Genomic DNA, 18,146 nt, shown 5'->3' on the forward strand with positions numbered 1-18,146 from the left:
TAGCGGTGTGTAAACATCGCCACTGGGGAGACAAAGGCGCCCCCGGGCGGGGTGCTGGCCATCCACCCCCTTGTGTGCCGTGCCGCCCTTCATAATCGCTGCTCGCTCACAGAACTTGCCCGAACAGTCTGTTAATGCTATAGTGGGATCTTGATCTTTGGAGTCTTCTTCCTCTTTACATCGAGGGGGTCGAGCCTGATCATGGCGTCAGGAGTAGAGGAGTGTGTCGTCACTGTGATGACACCTCCCTCCCTCGTACAATGATTAATCATAAATGTGTCCCGTGGTCTCTTCTGGGTTATGACCTCACAGTCGCATCCAGGGCCGTATTTACTACTATAATGAGCCAAGAATGTGTGTGTCCCGCGCGTTGCGTCAATCCACGTCGACCAGCCCCCCTCATTAATAATCATGAACAGGTGACGTCCTCCACATGGACCCCCCCCTCATTAATAATAATTAGCGGCTGACGTCACTTCACATGGGGGGGGCGGGGGCGAGGCGCTACCTCCCCTCTCCACAGCGTCAACTTAACAGGACCCTGCGGGGTGGGCTGGTATGAACGAATAACCAAAGAATAGAAACATAATGTATTATTACACTTGTTTAGCCAAGAAAGCCCCACTGAGTCTAAAGGTTTTTCTAGGGTCCTACCAAGTGTTTGCAGTAGGGGGCGATGTTGCTACACCTAATGGGACGATCTGAAGGGAGATTTTGAGGCCTAGCTGTAGGCTTTAGGGCGCTGTGAGTTAATTATTAATTTAAATGTTTTAATTATTAATGTATAATTTAAATGTTTTAATTATTAATGTAAAAGCTTTAAATGTAAATGTTTCTATTTTAAAACATCAGGGAATGTAACATTGTTAAACATTAACTCCCTTTCACACACAAGGGGGTACGATACGAAGGGAGACTTTGAGGCCTAGTTCTAGGCTTTAGACCTAGCTGTAGGCTTTAGGGCGCTGTGAGTTTTTTTTATTTAATTTCAAAGTTTTAATTAAAAGCTATCTCAGGGAATTATAAGGGAATGTTACACGTGTTTAGCCAGGAAAGCCTCATTAATTTAATTGTTTTAATTAAAAGCTATCTGAGGGAATTATAAGGGAATGTTACACTTGTTTAGCCAGGAAAGCCTCACAGAGTCTAAAGGTTTTTGTAGGGTCATGCCAAGTGTTTTCAGTAGGGGGCGATGTTGCTACACGTAATCGGACATCGGATGGACGGACGATATAATCTATTGTAGGCTGGTCCACTTCGTTCCTACCAGTATAACCCTCACTACAAAGGCGGAACCCTCACGTCACGCGATCTCCGTAACGCTATTGAGACATCGAAGCACAAAGGACGTCATGATGAACAAGGGATTGTAACCTTTGAATGAAAAAAGTCTGTGTCACCACGGCCTTACAAATTGCACACGAATGGATGCAATGGATATTACGTCGCGGTCTGCTTTTCGCTTGCAAGTTTCAAATTTACTGCAACACACCCGTCCTTGAACGGGAAAAGGCGAGTTATCCAATAGGCACTGTGCCGAGGGCCCACGAAAACTAAAGGGCCGACGATTTTTTTACCGTTTTTATTGTTTGCATGATAAATATTTTTTTTTACAAAGATATCTTCTTGAATAAATAAACGTATATAGCAAGGATATGCACAGTGTATATACGAAGAGGCAAAGTCATGTCAATGCCAATATTTTATTTATAAGGTGAGAGAAAAATTAACACCGGAGAATTAACTTTTAGATTTTTTTCATAGCAATAACAATCTGGAAATTGTGTTTTTCGCGCAATCTCATTCTCAATAGAGAGTAGTGCAAGGGAAGACAATGCGAGTGACAGCGGCGGTACCAACTTGTAGAAAGTCATCACTAAAGGCTTACGAAACAGAAGTGCTTAGGGCCCTACAAGAACCTTAATCCGTCCCTGGTCGCACGACTGCCCGAGAGGAGGGTACCTCGTTGAGTCGCGGTGTAAACACGCGCTATGACCATGGACCTCCACCAGAGGACAGCAGAGCCGAGTCTGAGACTGGAGGAGAGAGTTGTGGTGGTTGTTGTTGCCTTGGTCGTGTATTGCACATTAAATAAAGTTGCTTGTATACAGATAGTTATCGCATTCTGATAAGACGCGTCGGAAAGTAAGATGTACCTGTGAAAAGAGCTTCACAACTCTTTCCCCCAGGATAAATAAAGATTCTGATTCTGACAGTTATACAGATCTGGTTCCATACACCAAATCGACCGGATTATACGACGCAGCCCCCCCCCCCCAACGTTTTCTTTAGAATAAAGGATAAAGGGGGACAGTGCGTCTTCTAATCTGGAGAATACGGAATAAAAACACAGGTACAAAACCTCTGCTAATCCACTGCTGGATGAGAGCCCATGCCATGTGGGTCGTGAGGTTAATTTTACAAAACTTCTCCAGGTTGGTCAGACCGGGTTTCTTGAAGGCGGGGATATCAGATGGTGGGAGCATAGAAGTACAGTGCAACAATAGCGTACGCTGCGCTGCCCACAAAGTAGCCCCGCACACACCCAGTGCACACTAACAGAACGTACATTTGATCCATGTTGCTGCGCTGAATTGGCTTCACGGTCCTCGTGGCGTTGCTCTTGAATATAAACATCAAGGCAAACCACTGGCACTTGTTGAACGGGCAACTCGCTGCTGATGAGCCTCAGATATCACCACCCACTCTTTCAATCGTATTTTCACGGGGTGGCATGCGCCCTGGTTGCAGCCAGTTAAAAGGTAGAACAGTAAATATATATACATAACACCTCCTTTAGAAAACACAATACCATAATATGAAAAATGCGTCTTCATGTTTTTGTCTGTTCGAGGCACCTGATCCTATTGTGTAAATTGCACATTTCCATGACGGGTGCTCGGTCATCTAGATGAAAACCCACATTAGCTCACCGCTGATAAATCTGTGCGTGCAATAAAATGGTGTCAAGCGTATGCGTAATTTGATCTGTGCGTGCGTTTGTGTGAATTTACACGCGTGTGTCTTTGCATGTCTGTGTGTGTTAGTTGTGTACCTTAGATCGACTCGGCCTCAAATGAGTTCCCTGTGGGATGTGTACATATCGCCACTAGGGAGACAAAGGTGACCGGGCGTGGTGCTGGCCACCCACCCCTCGTGTGCCTTGGATAAGCGCTCGCTGAGAGCACTTGCCCGAACAGTCTGTTAAGGCTATACGAGGGATATTTGAGTGTGTAAGTTCGTGTCTTTGTAAATATGTGTGTGAGCAGTGGTTACAAACCCGGCCACCCGAGGTCGATTCCCGCGAATTTCTGAACCGGTCCCGGCCCCTACTCTACGTCGACTCAGCCTCAAATGAGTACCTAGTGCGGAATGTAAACATCAGCACTGGAGAGACAAAGGCGGCCGGATGTGTTGCTGTCCATCCACCTCGTCGCATGCCGTGCCGTGCCGACCTTAATAGTTTCTCGCTGGCAGTACTTGGCCCCAACAGTCTTTGTATGTATGCGAGTGTATGCATGTGTCTGTGCGTGTCTTTCTCAATGCGTGTGTATTTCTGTCAGTCCGCCTGTCCGTGTCTGTATATCCATCGCCATCGCTGCGTCTGTCTGTGTTGTTTCTCTGCCTCATTACATAACGAGGCAGTGGGAGCTGTGGAGCTGTCGCGGTCAGGGCGCCGTCTCCCTCCTGCCGAACCCGCTCCCCCGAGTCCGCCTCCAGTAAATCCCCGCTGATGGATGAGCGCGGATTAGTCGCTATTTCCAACAGGGGGCGCGGAGGAATCTACCCCTCCATGCGAGAAGATGCAGCAGTCGATGTAGAAGCAGCAGGATTGACGTGTCCTTGTATCCCTGTCTCCAGTCGCTCCTTGCATCATGCCGAACAAATTCACCGAGACCTCCGTGATAGTGAAATATTCTCTTTCCGACCGCACAATATGGGCAAATTTTTTTTTTAAAAAGTGTGTGTTGTTAAGTTCCCTTATTCACCCCTACCTCCCCATGTATTTACAACAGAGACAGTTTCAGTTCGGACCTCATGCAAGACAGTGCCACCACCTCGCGTGTTAAAGAACGGCCCACGCAATGAGCTATCACATAGCGACTTATAAGCTCACTTCAATTACCTCTTCATCCACGCTAAGGGGCGCTGCACTTCCCCACGACCTCTGCGATGAGGGCTGTTTGTTGCACTGTAGGCAAACCGATATTTCAAAATTGTCCAATCTGGACATTAACCAAGTTAAGCATCAAACCAACTTTAACGTGATACTTTTTTAACCAGTCATTGGTGCCCGCGCTCACTCCAATAAGTCGCCACAGTTAAGGACCGAGTTTAATCTCAAGCGGGAGCAAGAATTCTTAAGGCAATGTTCCTTAGAACAAGCCATGTACTCTGGCAATGGGCATGGTGCCCACGTGACACAGTGGCACCTGTTAGGAAATGCGGCAGCGCATCCATTCTGATAACAGGTCAAGACCAAACACTCCATAGGTTTAGAGAATATTTTTTTTTACTTTTCAGTGCCACCTGTACATTGAGAACCCCACCTCCTCCCTCACTCTCGAGTTGAGTACTCTGAAAGCGGTTACAGATAAAAATACAGGCCAGGAATCGAACTCGGGTCACCTGGTTCATAGCGCAGGTCGCTATCCACTGTACCACCGCTCTCGCTAGGGGTATTACAACATTCAGATGTATTGGCTGAATCAATACAAAACAAAAATCAGGTGCAGTTAAAGTTGTATCACTCAGGTGCTTCTCATTTATGATCAGGACATGTCATGGGAGTAAAAACTAATATCTCACAATACCAGCGTATTGTGATATTATGCAACTGACAAACACTGGGACTTTGATTGTCCTAGGAAGACTTACGTATTTCCCAGGGAAGGCAGCGACCTCTTCAACAAGAAGGGCGGTATTCTTTGGGTCTTTCGGTAAAGTCACGTAGATAGGTTCAAAGAAACCCCTATCTACGTGACTTTACCAAAAGACCCAAAGAATATGAATTCCTGCATTCACGAAAGCTTTAAGTCAAGAAGGACGGTCCTGAGAAAACTAAAGGTGGCAACCCTACACCCAAAATCGTCTTAAGCTGTGGGCGAGAGAGGGACCTCACTTCGATGGACGACATTAAGTCGGTCAATGAATAAGAGGCGGTGAAGTTGTGGGAGGATCGACACAATCTCCGGCAGAGGCGGGGAGTAACGACACACTTCCCACTTGAATTTCGATTTAAAGCTTTCGTGACTGCAGGGATTCATCTTCTTGGTTCTTTCGGTAAAGTCACGTAGAAGGGAAGTAATAAAATAATAAAAATAAAACATAATAAAATAATTCTCACGACGTTTCGGCCACAACGCAAGCAGCCGTCCTCAGGTGAAAACCAGGTCTGTCGGGGAGACAACGTCTGAATGAAACAGCACACGAGCTTGGAGCATATATATAAGCTGGGTTGGGAGGGGGGGAAAGGGCGCTTCGACAAAAGAATTTGCATATCAAGAGGAATTTAGCATATTTATGGGAAATGCAGGAATGTGATTAGTACTACATATGCCCGTGCATTATGCAGGATTAGCAGCATCCAAGGGAGGGGATATGGGAAATGCAGGTATGTGAATAGTACTAATTATGCCCGTGTATTATGCAGGATTAGCAGCATCAAAGGGAGGGGTAGCATTAATAAAGGGAAGGAGTGTTAATAGTATGTAGCTGCAGTAACTAAAACCAACACGTAATCAACTAAAGTATAAACTACATAGTATCATCAGTATACTAACTATACTCTACAATAAGCTGAGTTACTAACAGTAAGTAATACATTACAATTCTACGTCGTAAAAATTATATAATATTCTTCCATCTAAACTTTATTCTCTTACATTACACGAGTCTACACCGTACTATATACTGCCATAGACAAACCCAGCATTAAATTATATACTGTATTGCTATAAACCTTATACATTGTAATATAACACTATGTATTATTCTACCCACCCTAATGTATATCACACTGCTATATATTCACTATACAATTACGATACTATATATTACTTTGAACATTGTATTAAGCATATGAATGTCATACTATTCGTTATTATACACTGTACCATTGACCGTCGTGTCAATGGGTGAGTAGTGGTAGGAAACTTGCAGCGGAGCAAAGAATCCATTCCCTGCGGAGATTACAATGCCAGTGAGTGGAACGCGGTCTTAAAGTCACCGTAAACGTGAACACAATCAGTTAAGATCCGAAATAGTTTATTACGTCCTTCCAATGATTGCTAAGCCAGAATCCATCTTCTCGGTTGAAATTGTCTCTGTGTTTGTATATGTGGATCGCCTCATGAACGAATCTCTCATGGTAGCCAGATGGCTTGCAGAGAACCTCTGTCTTGGAGAAGTCAATGTCATGTGAGCCCACTGAATTGTAACAGTGATCTGCCACGGCTGAGGTGTTTGTCCTACCGTGTTTCAAGTCTGCTTTATGTTCACAGATGCGGTCCGAGACATGTCGTTTGGTTTCTCCAATGTAACTGCTACCACAGAGGCACCATCCATCCCAGAAGAATTCCCTCATCAAGACTCTATGCCATAGAGCCCAATGCATTTCCGACCAGGAACACATTGCCAGTGAACTCAAACGTGTACGCCAAGCTCTTAAGGCTAATGGTTACTCCGACTACACAATCCGCAAGGCCATCACTCCAACCATCAAGAAGGATCCTGTTGAGGAGCCTTTCAAGACCATCACCTTACCCTACATTGCTGGGGTCACAAAAAGATCTCCAAAATCCTGATTAAACACAAGATCCAGGTCCGATTCAACACAGTACATAAAATCCGTGATCTGGTCCCGTCTGTAAAAGATGTGGTTCCAGACATATAGTACCCTGGCGTCTACAAACTAAGTTGCCTCTGTGGTAGCAATACAGTATGTAATTTAATGCTGGGTTTGTCTATGGCAGTATATAGTACGGTGTAGACTCGTGTAATGTAAGATAATAAAGTTTAGATGGAAGCATATTATATAATTTTTACGACGTAGAATTGTAATGTATTACTTACTGTTAGTAACTCAGCTTATTGTAGAGTATAGTTAGTATACTGATGATACTATGTAGTTTATACTTTAGTTGATTACGTGTTGGTTTTAGTTACTGCAGCTACATACTATTAACACTCCTTCCCTTTATTAATGCTACCCCTCCCTTTGATGCTGCTAATCCTGCATAATACACGGGCATAATTAGTACTATTCACATACCTGCATTTCCCATATCCCGTCCCTTTGATGCTGCTAATCCTGCATAATACACGGGCATAATTAGTACTAATCACATTCCTGCATTTCCCATAAATATGCTAAATTCCTCTTGATATGCAAATTCTTTTGTCGAAGCGCCCTTTCCCCCCTCCCAACCCAGCTTATATATACGCTCCAAGCTCGTGTGCGGTTTCATTCAGACGCTGTCTCCCCGACAGACCTGGTTTTCACCTGAGGACGGCTGCTTGCGTTGTGGCCGAAACGTCGTGAGAATTATTTTATTATGTTTTATCTTTATTATTTTATTACTTCCCTTCTACGTGACTTTACCGAAAGAACAAAAAAGATGACTTCCCACTTGCCTGTGCAGAGACGCCACCTAGCGCTTGTGGTGCCGCTTGTGAAGAGCACATCAGCAGAGGCCTCTTGCACAGATTCTCTTACTGCGCACAAGGTGCAAGTTAAAGTGTTAGGTGAGCTGGATGGATATTTTGGGCACTGCCTAGCTGAGCTTACATGCGCTGCAGTTGTCAGTCTGTTCCCACCAAAGTAATGCCAGTACAAGCACACACAGCTGTCCTCGCTATAAGTGTCTCTCCAATAATATCTGCTCGCTGCCTCGTGCTATAATCTCAATCAAACAGCCCATGCTGATGCGAGCACGTGCTGCTTGGGCCACCGGCACATTCCCCAGCCCCCCCACACACATCCCAGCGCCATCAAACACACAAAAAACACGCGAGATGTGTTACCGTTGTGATGTGATTCCTCATTTAGATGTGAAAACAATTCCCACTCGCCGTCTGTTTACACGGATACATGCATTGGTTTTAAAATGTACAGTGAACGATCAAGGGTGCATTGCTTTGCTTATATCTATTAAACTGCATACCTTGTGTTTTGTATGGTCCGACTGTTTGGCATTCGCGTAAACTTAATTTTATCTGGAGTGTCCCTGCGACGCCTTCGTTGATGTGGATGACGCGCTACATAAATCAAGACCGACAAATATACGGGAGAGGGGGGGGTTCCACGTTCGCGTGTGAGTGGTGTTTCAAAGGAAAAGTCTCGGTTGCAACGTGGGTTATCGTCCGTGTCACCGCGTCGTGAGTACGCACGCCGTGAGCGCACGTGTTGTGCAATTTAAACGGGGGGAAAAAACATTACACGCAAACCGCCGCCTCAGTGTAAATATTGAGTTTTTTAATTAGCGTGCATTTTCTTTTTTTGGTTCAGTGTGCTTGAAGAAGGCCCTGAACGAGCGTTTTAACCCGCCAGCCATACATGGAGCGCTGAGGCGCGGGTTGAGTGTGTGCCGGTGTGCGCGCACACACACGCTCGTGCGTGTGTGTGCGCACACACACTCACACATGCGCGTGTGTGTGTACATACGCGGGTAGAGGTGGCTGTGGCTATATCGGGCTCACCGTAACGCGAGGCGCCCGCCGAGGCCAAATTAAACCCCTTTCTGGTGGCTCCCAGCCGGCCATCGCATGCGCCAGTGCGTGCACAGAGCGGGCTCTCGCTTCGGAAATCAGATCAAACGCGGAGGCAGAAGACGCCGACATGGGGCGGCACCACCTCCTCCTCGCCAAAATGGCCCACGCGTTGGATCTGCTGCGCCCGTACCTGCTGTGTTGAACAGCCAGCCCCGCCGCAGTTGACGACACGAACGGCACGTGCATGCCTTCAATATTAATTCAAAAGTGTAACTCGCTTCCCCAAGACCACCGCCGTTTAGGTTTGAGGCTCAAGCCTCTGTCCTGTATCCTCCGCCAGTGACCGACTCTCGTCTCTTCGTAAAATAACGATCCCCACTGCTGTCGTACACCGTACAGTGTCTTTACGTGAGGTCACATTTTGATGCTACGTGAATCCACATGGTATGGTAACTGACTAATGCTCACCGCTTGAATGAGTAATACTGATCTCTGCCGGTAGACCTGAACTCGTGGTGAAAACGTCGAGCCCATTCTCGCCATAGGACACCAAAGACTGTTTTCTCAGAAAGTGGTCGCTTAATTTATCCAAGCATGAGATTATGGGTTACTTTTACCCCTGTCCAGATTTGAGCAGGAAACCTTCCAATTGTGAGGCAAGGGCTCTCCTGCAGAGCATCAACCTGTTGGATGATGACAATGAAATGGCCATCATCATAATCATCAAAGAAAAATGGGACACAAGCTGACGGTTGCACAAAAAAGCATAGTGAGGTGCATGTGCTTGGAATTTCACCGAGACAGAGAGAGGAACAAGGATAATAAATTATAGTCAGGGAATGATAACACCATCTAAAACATCTGACAAGTACATGTTAAACACTGGACACGTGCACCACACATAGATAAAGAATCCCCGTGTAGCCTCCATAGACTGGTGGAGAAAGTGATGTTAGCGAGCACCCGTGAAGGTGGGCATAGTACACAAGGAGTGGTGTGGCCAACACTACACACGGCCGCTATTGTCTCCCCAGTACTGATGTTTACACACTGCACCACACTCATTTTAGGCTGAGTCGACACGACATAGAGGAGGCCCCAGGAGTCAGATAGTATCCACTGATGTTGGCCGTCGAAGGGAATCTAACTCGGGTGGAGTCGGGTTCATAGCAGTGTGCGAACCACTATCTCACCGCACTACACACACACAGACACGGCCCCATACACACGAGCACGCACTCACACAAAGACGAGACACGCGCTGGGCGCTCCATGAGAAGGAGCCGGCGTTTCCCCGCGGCACGAGAAGCCAAGAGCAAATGAAATGCGGCAGCACTTTAAGAATCCTCCTTTTATTTAAACTGTGTAGTAGCCACATTTCCATTGAACCCATTGTGAAACATAAGCAATAACAATACAGGAACAAACGTAGCAGGACAATCCAGAAACGTTTAAGTGGCGCGCGAGGAGTAGGAGGGCCCCATTCGACCCACTCGCGCCCTCCACCTCCCCCGCATACAACCTCCAGTATTCCTCATTTCACAGTCACCGCTTCGTTTGCTCGAATCGAACGATTTTGTGAAAACATCGAATAACGCCGTGACGTCGGTGAGAAAAATCCTTCGAAAAATCCACCCATCGAGCGACTCCGTGCGCTGTCGGCCCTCGGTCCGCTGGTCGACCGACCGACGGACCCGCTGCGCGCGTGTCACGTACGGGAAATCTGGACTCGTGATGGCAGTTTAGATAAAGCACACTTAGCAGCATTCCATTCCACAACTCCATCTCGCTCTAGTCTCTTGAACACGGGCTTTCATAAACCGTACAACGCTCTGCCGCCTTTGAGTCGCGATCTCTGTGCTCCAGATTGTCTCTCAACATATATTAGTGAATATATTATCATGTTCATTTAATTAACAATATATCAACAACAAAATTAATAATTAACCAAAGAAAGGAAATCTCTCCCCCCCCACCCTTACAAACCACATCGCACCGTCACTAGTTTCAGCAAAATCTGTCTCTTGCGTTTCCATTTGGTGTCTTCTGCAGGGGACCGCACGACTGGCTCACCACCGCCACCAGAGGAAGTGCTTCCACACCCAACAACACACCCAGATGTCCACCCGAACCCCACCAAACTCCACCCGACTCTCCATTGTCGCACTGCAATGAGCAGCTGCCCAGCGGGCAAAGGCTACCCGTGTAGGAGCATTCCTTCTGGTGCTGCGGTTGTGTTGAAGGTGGAGTTGGTAGTGGTGGTGGCGTTTTTGCTGGTGTTAAGTTTTTGTGGTATCAGTGGTGTGAGTGGTAATGGTGGTGTTCATTGAGTTAATGGAGGAAGAGTTTGTGGTGGTGGTGTTGGTTATTGTCGTGTTAGTGGTGATGGTTTTATTGGTGTTGTTGGTTGTTGTGATGCTAGTGGTGGTTGTTATGGTTTGGAGGTGGTGTTTTGGTGGTGTTAGTGATAGTGTTGGTGGTGTTTACGGAGAGCGGTAGTGTAGCGGTCAGTGTGCCGTGCTATGAACCCAGCGACCCGGGTTCGATTCCTGCTCACGGTCAACACCAGTGACTGATCCAGGGCCTCCCTTGGTCGACTCAGCCTCAAACGAGTACTGGTGCGGTGTGTAAACATCGCAACTAGGGAGACAAAGGCGGCCGGACATAGTGCTAGCCACCAGCCTTCTTAGTTGCTGTTAGGGCGATACGGGGGATCTTTGCCTTTGGTGTTTTTGGTGATTGTTTTCGTGGTGGTGGTAGTGGGTTGGCGGTTGCAATTTTCGTGGCGTTGGTGGCTGTGGTGTTAGTGGTGGCGATGGACGTGGTGATGACTCTGAAGTGCTGGCCTGCCGATGTCTGCATGACTCGGGGCCTTGCCCTGACCTCTGAGGACCTCCTTGCAAGTGAGCTCGGCTGCTCTGAGGCAAAGCACGAACCACAAATCTCTCCACCCAGGATTATTTTGGGTTGCCCAGGCCAGACATGGCCAATGAAGTTCTAGGAGAACAGAGTGGAAAAAAAACACCAGATAAATTAAGAAAACCCAACTTGCCATGCCTGACAAAGACACCCATCAGACCTGGCCTGGCTCATTTTAAATAAAAGGGCCGTCTAACTAAACCCTCTAGTTCACAAGAGCCGAAGGTTTGGCACAAAGTGGCTTTTTTTTTACAAAACCCTCGGCTCAACTTTCAAGTATCGCGACTGTCATTTTTTTGTTGAAACGTCAGCGCGTTGCAACAACGAAACAACGTGAGATGATGATGAGAGAGTGTTCACACTGAGGCGAGGATTCAATCGCAGCGTCCGCCGCCGAGCCCGCCACGAGTGACGCCGCCGCATCCGATCGCATTAAAGCAATAAAGGTGTCTGCTTCCATACCGAGAAAAATCAAACACCGCAATCCGATACCTGTGCCTGCTCTCATAAAAATACCCGACGTGGATATGTGCCGGTGCTGTGGCTTTTACGTCTCTCGGACCTCTTCGTCTGTCCATTGGGGTTGTCATGTTCAGACGACCGCAGAACTTCACAGAGCACGTTTGAGATTTTCCTTAAATGTTAATTTGTAAATAAATAATTCATAGTTCTCAGTGTCAGTGTTATTTGAGTTGCATTCAATGTTATTAGGTATTCATCTGATATAAAAGCTGAGCTCAGAAAACCTACTCTTTTTGTGTGTGACGCTGCCACGCTGGCAGTGGTGCATAAAAGACAAATATCAAAAACTCCACGCATTCGTCAATAGCACTGTGGCCCTGAAAGGTAAACAAAATCGTGAGCGACGTCCCGGGCAATGGCCTTTTTTCACTTCTACTCTTATTTTCCATGCCCAAAATTGTATAATCTGTTTGCGCCACTGGTCAGGTGAACTCCCTTGGAGTCACTTCCTCGATTGCGCTCTCTCTGTATGTTTCCTTTGACTCAAGGGGGTATAAAGGCTTTTGGTTCTGTTCACGGCTGGTGTAGATTTTCACTGCGACTTTTTGAAATCTATTTACGAATGTAAATGCGCGATGTGCATGACCTAACGATCTGCGTTTCTCTGGTTGCGTTTATTTGGCAGCTGCATTACCAAAATAAAATCTGTCTAAAAAGAATGATTCAATGTTTTCACTGCCAACTGCCAATACAAGATCGCTTTTTTATCTTGATCTTTCAGTTTTTGTTTGTTGCAAAGCTCAATAATTTCCCAAGCAACCAACGATTCCTTTAATTTGCCACTTCTATGTGGTATAACGGACACTACATATTCACTGCTGAAACAATCTATTTATTAACATTCAAATAGATTCGATTCAAAACCCAGCTGCAGTGCCCTACTCGCTAAACGTGAAGCGCACTCAAGAGGCAGGGCTCAATGAGAAACGCTTTCAAAATCCTCTTCCAAAAAATTATTTTCAGGACAATAACTGTCTGAGCCCCTTGGGTTACACGACACCCCGTACGGCCACTTTACACAAGTCCCAAAGAAGGCCCACCCAGACAACTTGTGCCAAATCTAATCCAGAGATACAGCTGTGCACAAATCCACACTGATGATGACTATGCAGGCTGAATATCCAAAAAAACATCTGGGAGACACGAGCCCACAGCTGCAAGTGAAGCTCGCCCATGTAAATATCTTGCAGAGTAAAGTACACCAACCAGGCACGCCAAGGAGCACTGGCCACTCTCTGCGTTAGATCAAAGCCAACAAGGAAAGGCCCTGCCCAGCATCTCCAGGCCAGTTCTGTTTCTGAGAGTGACCGTGTGTGCAGGCAGGCACCGGGAACGGAGCGCGGAACTCACGTTAAAACCAAAATAATAAACGGAGTATCCTACATTCCAGGCCCCAAAAAACGGGAGAGTAACATAAAATATTCACAGAAAACTGCGTGGCAAGGAAGAGGGTAAGGGTGAGGGTTTGGGTCATCCGCGATAATGAAACAGTCCCAGCAAACGTCGCTCAACTCGGAGAGAAAGAATTTAAACGTGGCCAAAAAGGCCTGCATAAGAGCTACGTGCGGACAAGAAATGTGATGCAGGAGAGTGGCATTTCTTCCGAGGAAGTGTCCTGGCTAATAGGAATTATAACTTGTATGAAAAGTAGCCTCAGGCAACACAGTGGAGACGAGTTGCAAAAGTAGATAGGAGTTTTGTTTTTAAAAAGGTATTTACAGAAACCGCATTTCATGGCAGAGTGTCACGAAGCTGTATCTGTTCCGCAGGATCTCAGTTAGTTAGCATCGAGAAGCTGCTGATACAACGAACTCTAAATCTACAAAACGCTCGTGATATTCCTTCTTAGCCCTTGATTCAACCAGATCGCCTTGGTCTTAGCGTTTATCGTCACTGAAAAGGCAAAAAACGTCACTGTTTAACGAGCTCTATGTTATAGGCAAGCAAATTCACAACGCACATTATCTTACAAAAATGTGTTTTTAAAAACTTGTTCGGAAGTACTCTCTTGTAAGACGTTAAAACCTTTACTTTCCACGACTTCGCGTTTCTACAGAGAAAGAGCTGAAATACAAAGCCCTTGAATTCTTTGTTTCTCAATCTCGCTCGTGCAAAACATCGCTGCCCCGGTCACGAGCTGCGCACATCAACCCGGCGGCAGCAACCGCCTCGCTGCACCCCACACCGCCACCCCTCGCCGTGGCACAAACGCCGTGGGGTGGCACGACCCCTTGACCTCACCGGGGACCGCTGTGGCTATGGCGTCGGCTGCGGCCGCCTGGCGCGTTCACATTCACCGTCGTGCCGTCTCCAAACGCTCGCTCGCCTTACCCTGGGCTCTGAGCTTTGAGCTACATTCACGGGGGCTAGGTGGCCAAACAGGCCTGACCTCTAGAACCGACCATCTCTGCACAGTCCCAACCTCACAGCGATCCCCAGGGTGCCCACCAACCCCGAGAAGCGGCACAATGGAAACCGCTGTTGCCACTGCCACCACGGGACCAAGAACAGTTGCCCTCTACCTCTGCTGCAGCAGAGACAGTCAGATTATCCTGCTGCTGCTGTACGTATGGCAGGGGCCGGCACATCGAGGCTGGACAGCCCGATTGCTCGGAGGAGCAGGAGCAAGATGAGGGTGAAAGAGGAGGAGGGAGAATTGAAAAATGCAGGAGAAGAGGCAACCAGAATTCATCTCACAATCGTTAAGGTTTAATCCAAAGCTGAACTTGACCCACGTTGAGGGAAGTTCCAGGCATAAAGCTCAAGGGCGTCTCATATCCTCCACAAACTCGGGCCGCGGTGTTGCAACGCCGTCGGCCCCACGATGGAGAGGAGGCGGTGAGAGAGCGCAAAGATGTCGCAAATACCGACAAAGGAAATAATATATATAATAATAAAGCAAATGACAGAAAATGCTTATATTTTTTTTTGGGAATCCACATTGGTTATCTTTCATGGGATAAAGTGTACATTTGTTTAAGAAAAGATGGGGGAAATCAATAGCAACATTGGGTTTGATTAAGCGGCGGGAAACAAAAACGTATTAATTTTTTTCCAAAAAAGTAATGCGATAGTCAAGCAAAACAATATGTTTTGCTGGTGCAAGCGACCCACGAATGCAACATGCAGCAAACAACTAGCGGTTACCGGCCATGTTGCAAGTACTAAACAAAAATAAATCGGCTCCAAGCATTCACATTTTTCAACAAATCTATATATATTTTTTTCTCTTTTTAAAAATTTTGATCAGAAATGCATGCACCGGTCCCTCCCACCGTGAGGTCCTCCCACAGCTGCTGGTACAGAACATGCACTATTGCTGCCGCTCGCTCACACGGGACGGGTTTCATGGCTTCATAAACGTCCAACAGGGCCTGCACCGTCAGCTCTTCTGCACTTCTTGTGCCCTTCCCTGCCCCAAATCACTCCTCACTCTGCCCCTCCGCGGTGCGACACATCGCGAGCGTGCCGTCGTTCGGCCAACAACACATCTTGGGAATCGCACGCTCACTCGCTCACACCAGCCAAACAGGCGTCTCGCACGACCGTACCGTGCGATCGCGCCTGCAGCAATCATGCCTCTACGTTGGTCGGTACCAGAAACCGCATGGTCAGTCACAAATGGGCGGTGAATCTCTGATCGCTCCTCGGTGACCTTCCCCCCTCCCGACCATCGCCACGTGCCTGCGACGGGGCCCGCTTGCCACGGCCACCTCGCTGTGGCAATTCGCCACCACTACCACCGTGGAGGGCGGTCGCACCTCACCCAGCCTCCTTGAGCCGCTCGCTGGCGGGCGGCGTGCAGGACGCTGGGGCCAGGGGTAACGGCGGCGGTTGTTGTTGTTGCGAGTACCAAGGTGGCGGCTACCGGCCGTTAATGGGGGGGAGAGAGGAGGGACTGGGGAGGATGGTGGTGGCCGTGGCAGCGGCGGTGGCGGTGGCGGTGTGGCAAAACCATCCATGGTGGCTCAAACGTAGCTGCGGTTTCGGTCGGCAGTCTTGCAGGCGACGCTGCTGCGGGGACAGGGAGGGTGAGAGCACATGGGTGGGGGCACGATGAGAAGGTGCGCACTGTGTACGTGCCCTGCGAACACTGTTTGTTGCATTTCAAGACCGACAAAGGTCACATACTAAAACCACTCTGAATGCTAATCGCTTGGTAATGAGAACGATATATAGACACATACCTGTGTTTAAGATGATGGAAATAAGCCAAACCAAACCAAAACTAAATATATTGGCATTGTTTTCTCTGTGTAGTTAAATTACCAAAATCAAATTCTCAACCCACGACAGTTGAAAATCTGGTTTAATTACAGGCGGCTGAAACCCATACTCTTTGTTTTTTTCGGTCAAGTCACGTAGGTAAAAAATCTTAAAAAAATAAATGAAAACTAAATAAAATCACGACGTTTTGGGCGCAACATAAGCGTTCTTCTTCAGGTGGGGACAACGTAGCAAAAGCACAACCACTTAAGTGTGTCTGACATACTTAAGCGGTTGTGCTTTCGCTACGTTATCCCCACCTGAAGGATGCTTGTGTTGCACCCGAAACGTCGCGATTTAATTTAGTTGTTTTCATTTATTTTATTTAGATTTTTTACCTACGTGACTTTACCGAAAAAACAAAGAGTATGAATCCTTGCAGTCACGGAAGCTTCAAATCTAGGCCGAAACCCAGATTTCGTCCTGGCATGTTGGTGCCAGCTCAGCACTCTAAAACCTAAGCTGCCCACCTTTGGGGAGCACGATGCTGGCTTGAACCTAGACTGGAACAAGGGAACTTCGCGGCGGTGGCATTTGACCGTAACCACACAAATCCCCGCCAGCTTCGCGATGTTCTTTGTGGACAAAGCCTCCACATCGATCGAGGTGGTGCACGGCGGTGATGGCATGGGGCGGCGGCGGCTCGTGACTCAAAACCACCTCGTGGTAAGAGAAGGCAGCTACAGCTCAGGCGGGAATGCGGCAGCGCGCGGTAGGAATTGCGCCGACGCTGGGCCGTCACCACGCCAGGCCTCGTGGGAAGCAGGAGGAAGCCATGAGGAGATGCTGGGGATCGTTAGCCGAAATTTGACACCGAGGTCCTGACGTTCAGACCGTAGGGAGGACTCTGTTGTCAGGATCTCCACGCCCCCTCCTGCATTCCTTTGGACCAATTCCCCCAGTCTCGGCGCACGCCCGCAGCCATCGGCCCACCAGGCTGAATGAGAGAAGAGCAGAGACCTTGGGCGAGCCGATGGCTGTTATAAAAGTTCATATCGTTGTTTTGTAGCTTGAGCCACTGAGGAGGACACGGTTCCCTTTCACCTGGAGTCACAAGCCACCACCACCACCGGGAAGGAGAACTGGTGTGGCTAGCTGTGACCGGGGGAGCGGGAGGCGGGGTGGCGATTAAGGTATCAACGGGGGCAGCGACAAACCTGCACAGGGTGGCGGGCGTCAGGTGAGGATGTGCACGAAGAGAACGGCAAAGCCCAGGACCAGCAGCATCACCATGGCAACCAGCACTGAGCTGGAGCTCTGCATGGGTGAGGCGAAAGTGGTACAGAAGGGGGTGGGGGGCATGGGGGAGTGAGGGGCATGATGTGGGTAGAGAACAGATGGGAGGATGGGGGTGAGGGAGACAGCTAGGGTTGCAGACATTTCCACAAATCAACCCCGGACATAGTTTTCAGTCAGCCTAAGCCTATGGGAACTGTGCGTTATGCCGATACAAAGTTTTACACAATCCCGGCACCGAAACGCGGTGCAAATCTATTCCCTGACAGGTGGCAGCCCTAGGTGAAGTTCCCTTCGAGGCCTAGTCATCACCCAGAGGCCTTCACGATGGATTTGAATGCACTGGCTACCCTGCTGATGAGTGCGGTCTGTATGAATCATACAGCAACTACGCGCCGTCTGCTCACAGTGGACGTTAAAGATCCCCTCACCTCACTCGGAAGAGTAGGCCATTATGTGCTGGCATCATGGTCCAGAAATTACTGAAATTT

General features: G+C 47.9%; 1 protein-coding gene across 2 annotated transcripts in view; it reads right to left on the reverse strand.

Moving 5' to 3' along the window:
• Positions 1-10,026: 10,026 nt before the first annotated feature.
• Positions 10,027-18,146, reverse strand: part of LOC133340317 (junctophilin-3-like) — a 97,536-nt gene continuing 89,416 nt past the window's right edge. The window contains exons 7-8 of one of the 2 annotated variants that reach the window (XM_061548458.1): positions 17,577-17,676; positions 10,027-16,164 (exon numbers count right to left, since the gene is read on the reverse strand). In XM_061548458.1, coding sequence (XP_061404442.1) covers positions 17,596-17,676 — 81 coding nt within the window. In that variant the 3' untranslated portion in view covers positions 10,027-16,164; positions 17,577-17,595. Of the gene's footprint in view, positions 16,168-17,576; positions 17,677-18,146 lie in introns of both variants that reach the window. The other variant, XM_061548457.1, reaches the window with a different exon arrangement.

The sequence above is a fragment of the Lethenteron reissneri genome, chromosome 9, assembly GCF_015708825.2.
Source record: "Lethenteron reissneri isolate LAM-NWPU_2019-01 chromosome 9, ASM1570882v1, whole genome shotgun sequence".
Lineage (NCBI taxonomy): Eukaryota > Metazoa > Chordata > Hyperoartia > Petromyzontiformes > Petromyzontidae > Lethenteron > Lethenteron reissneri.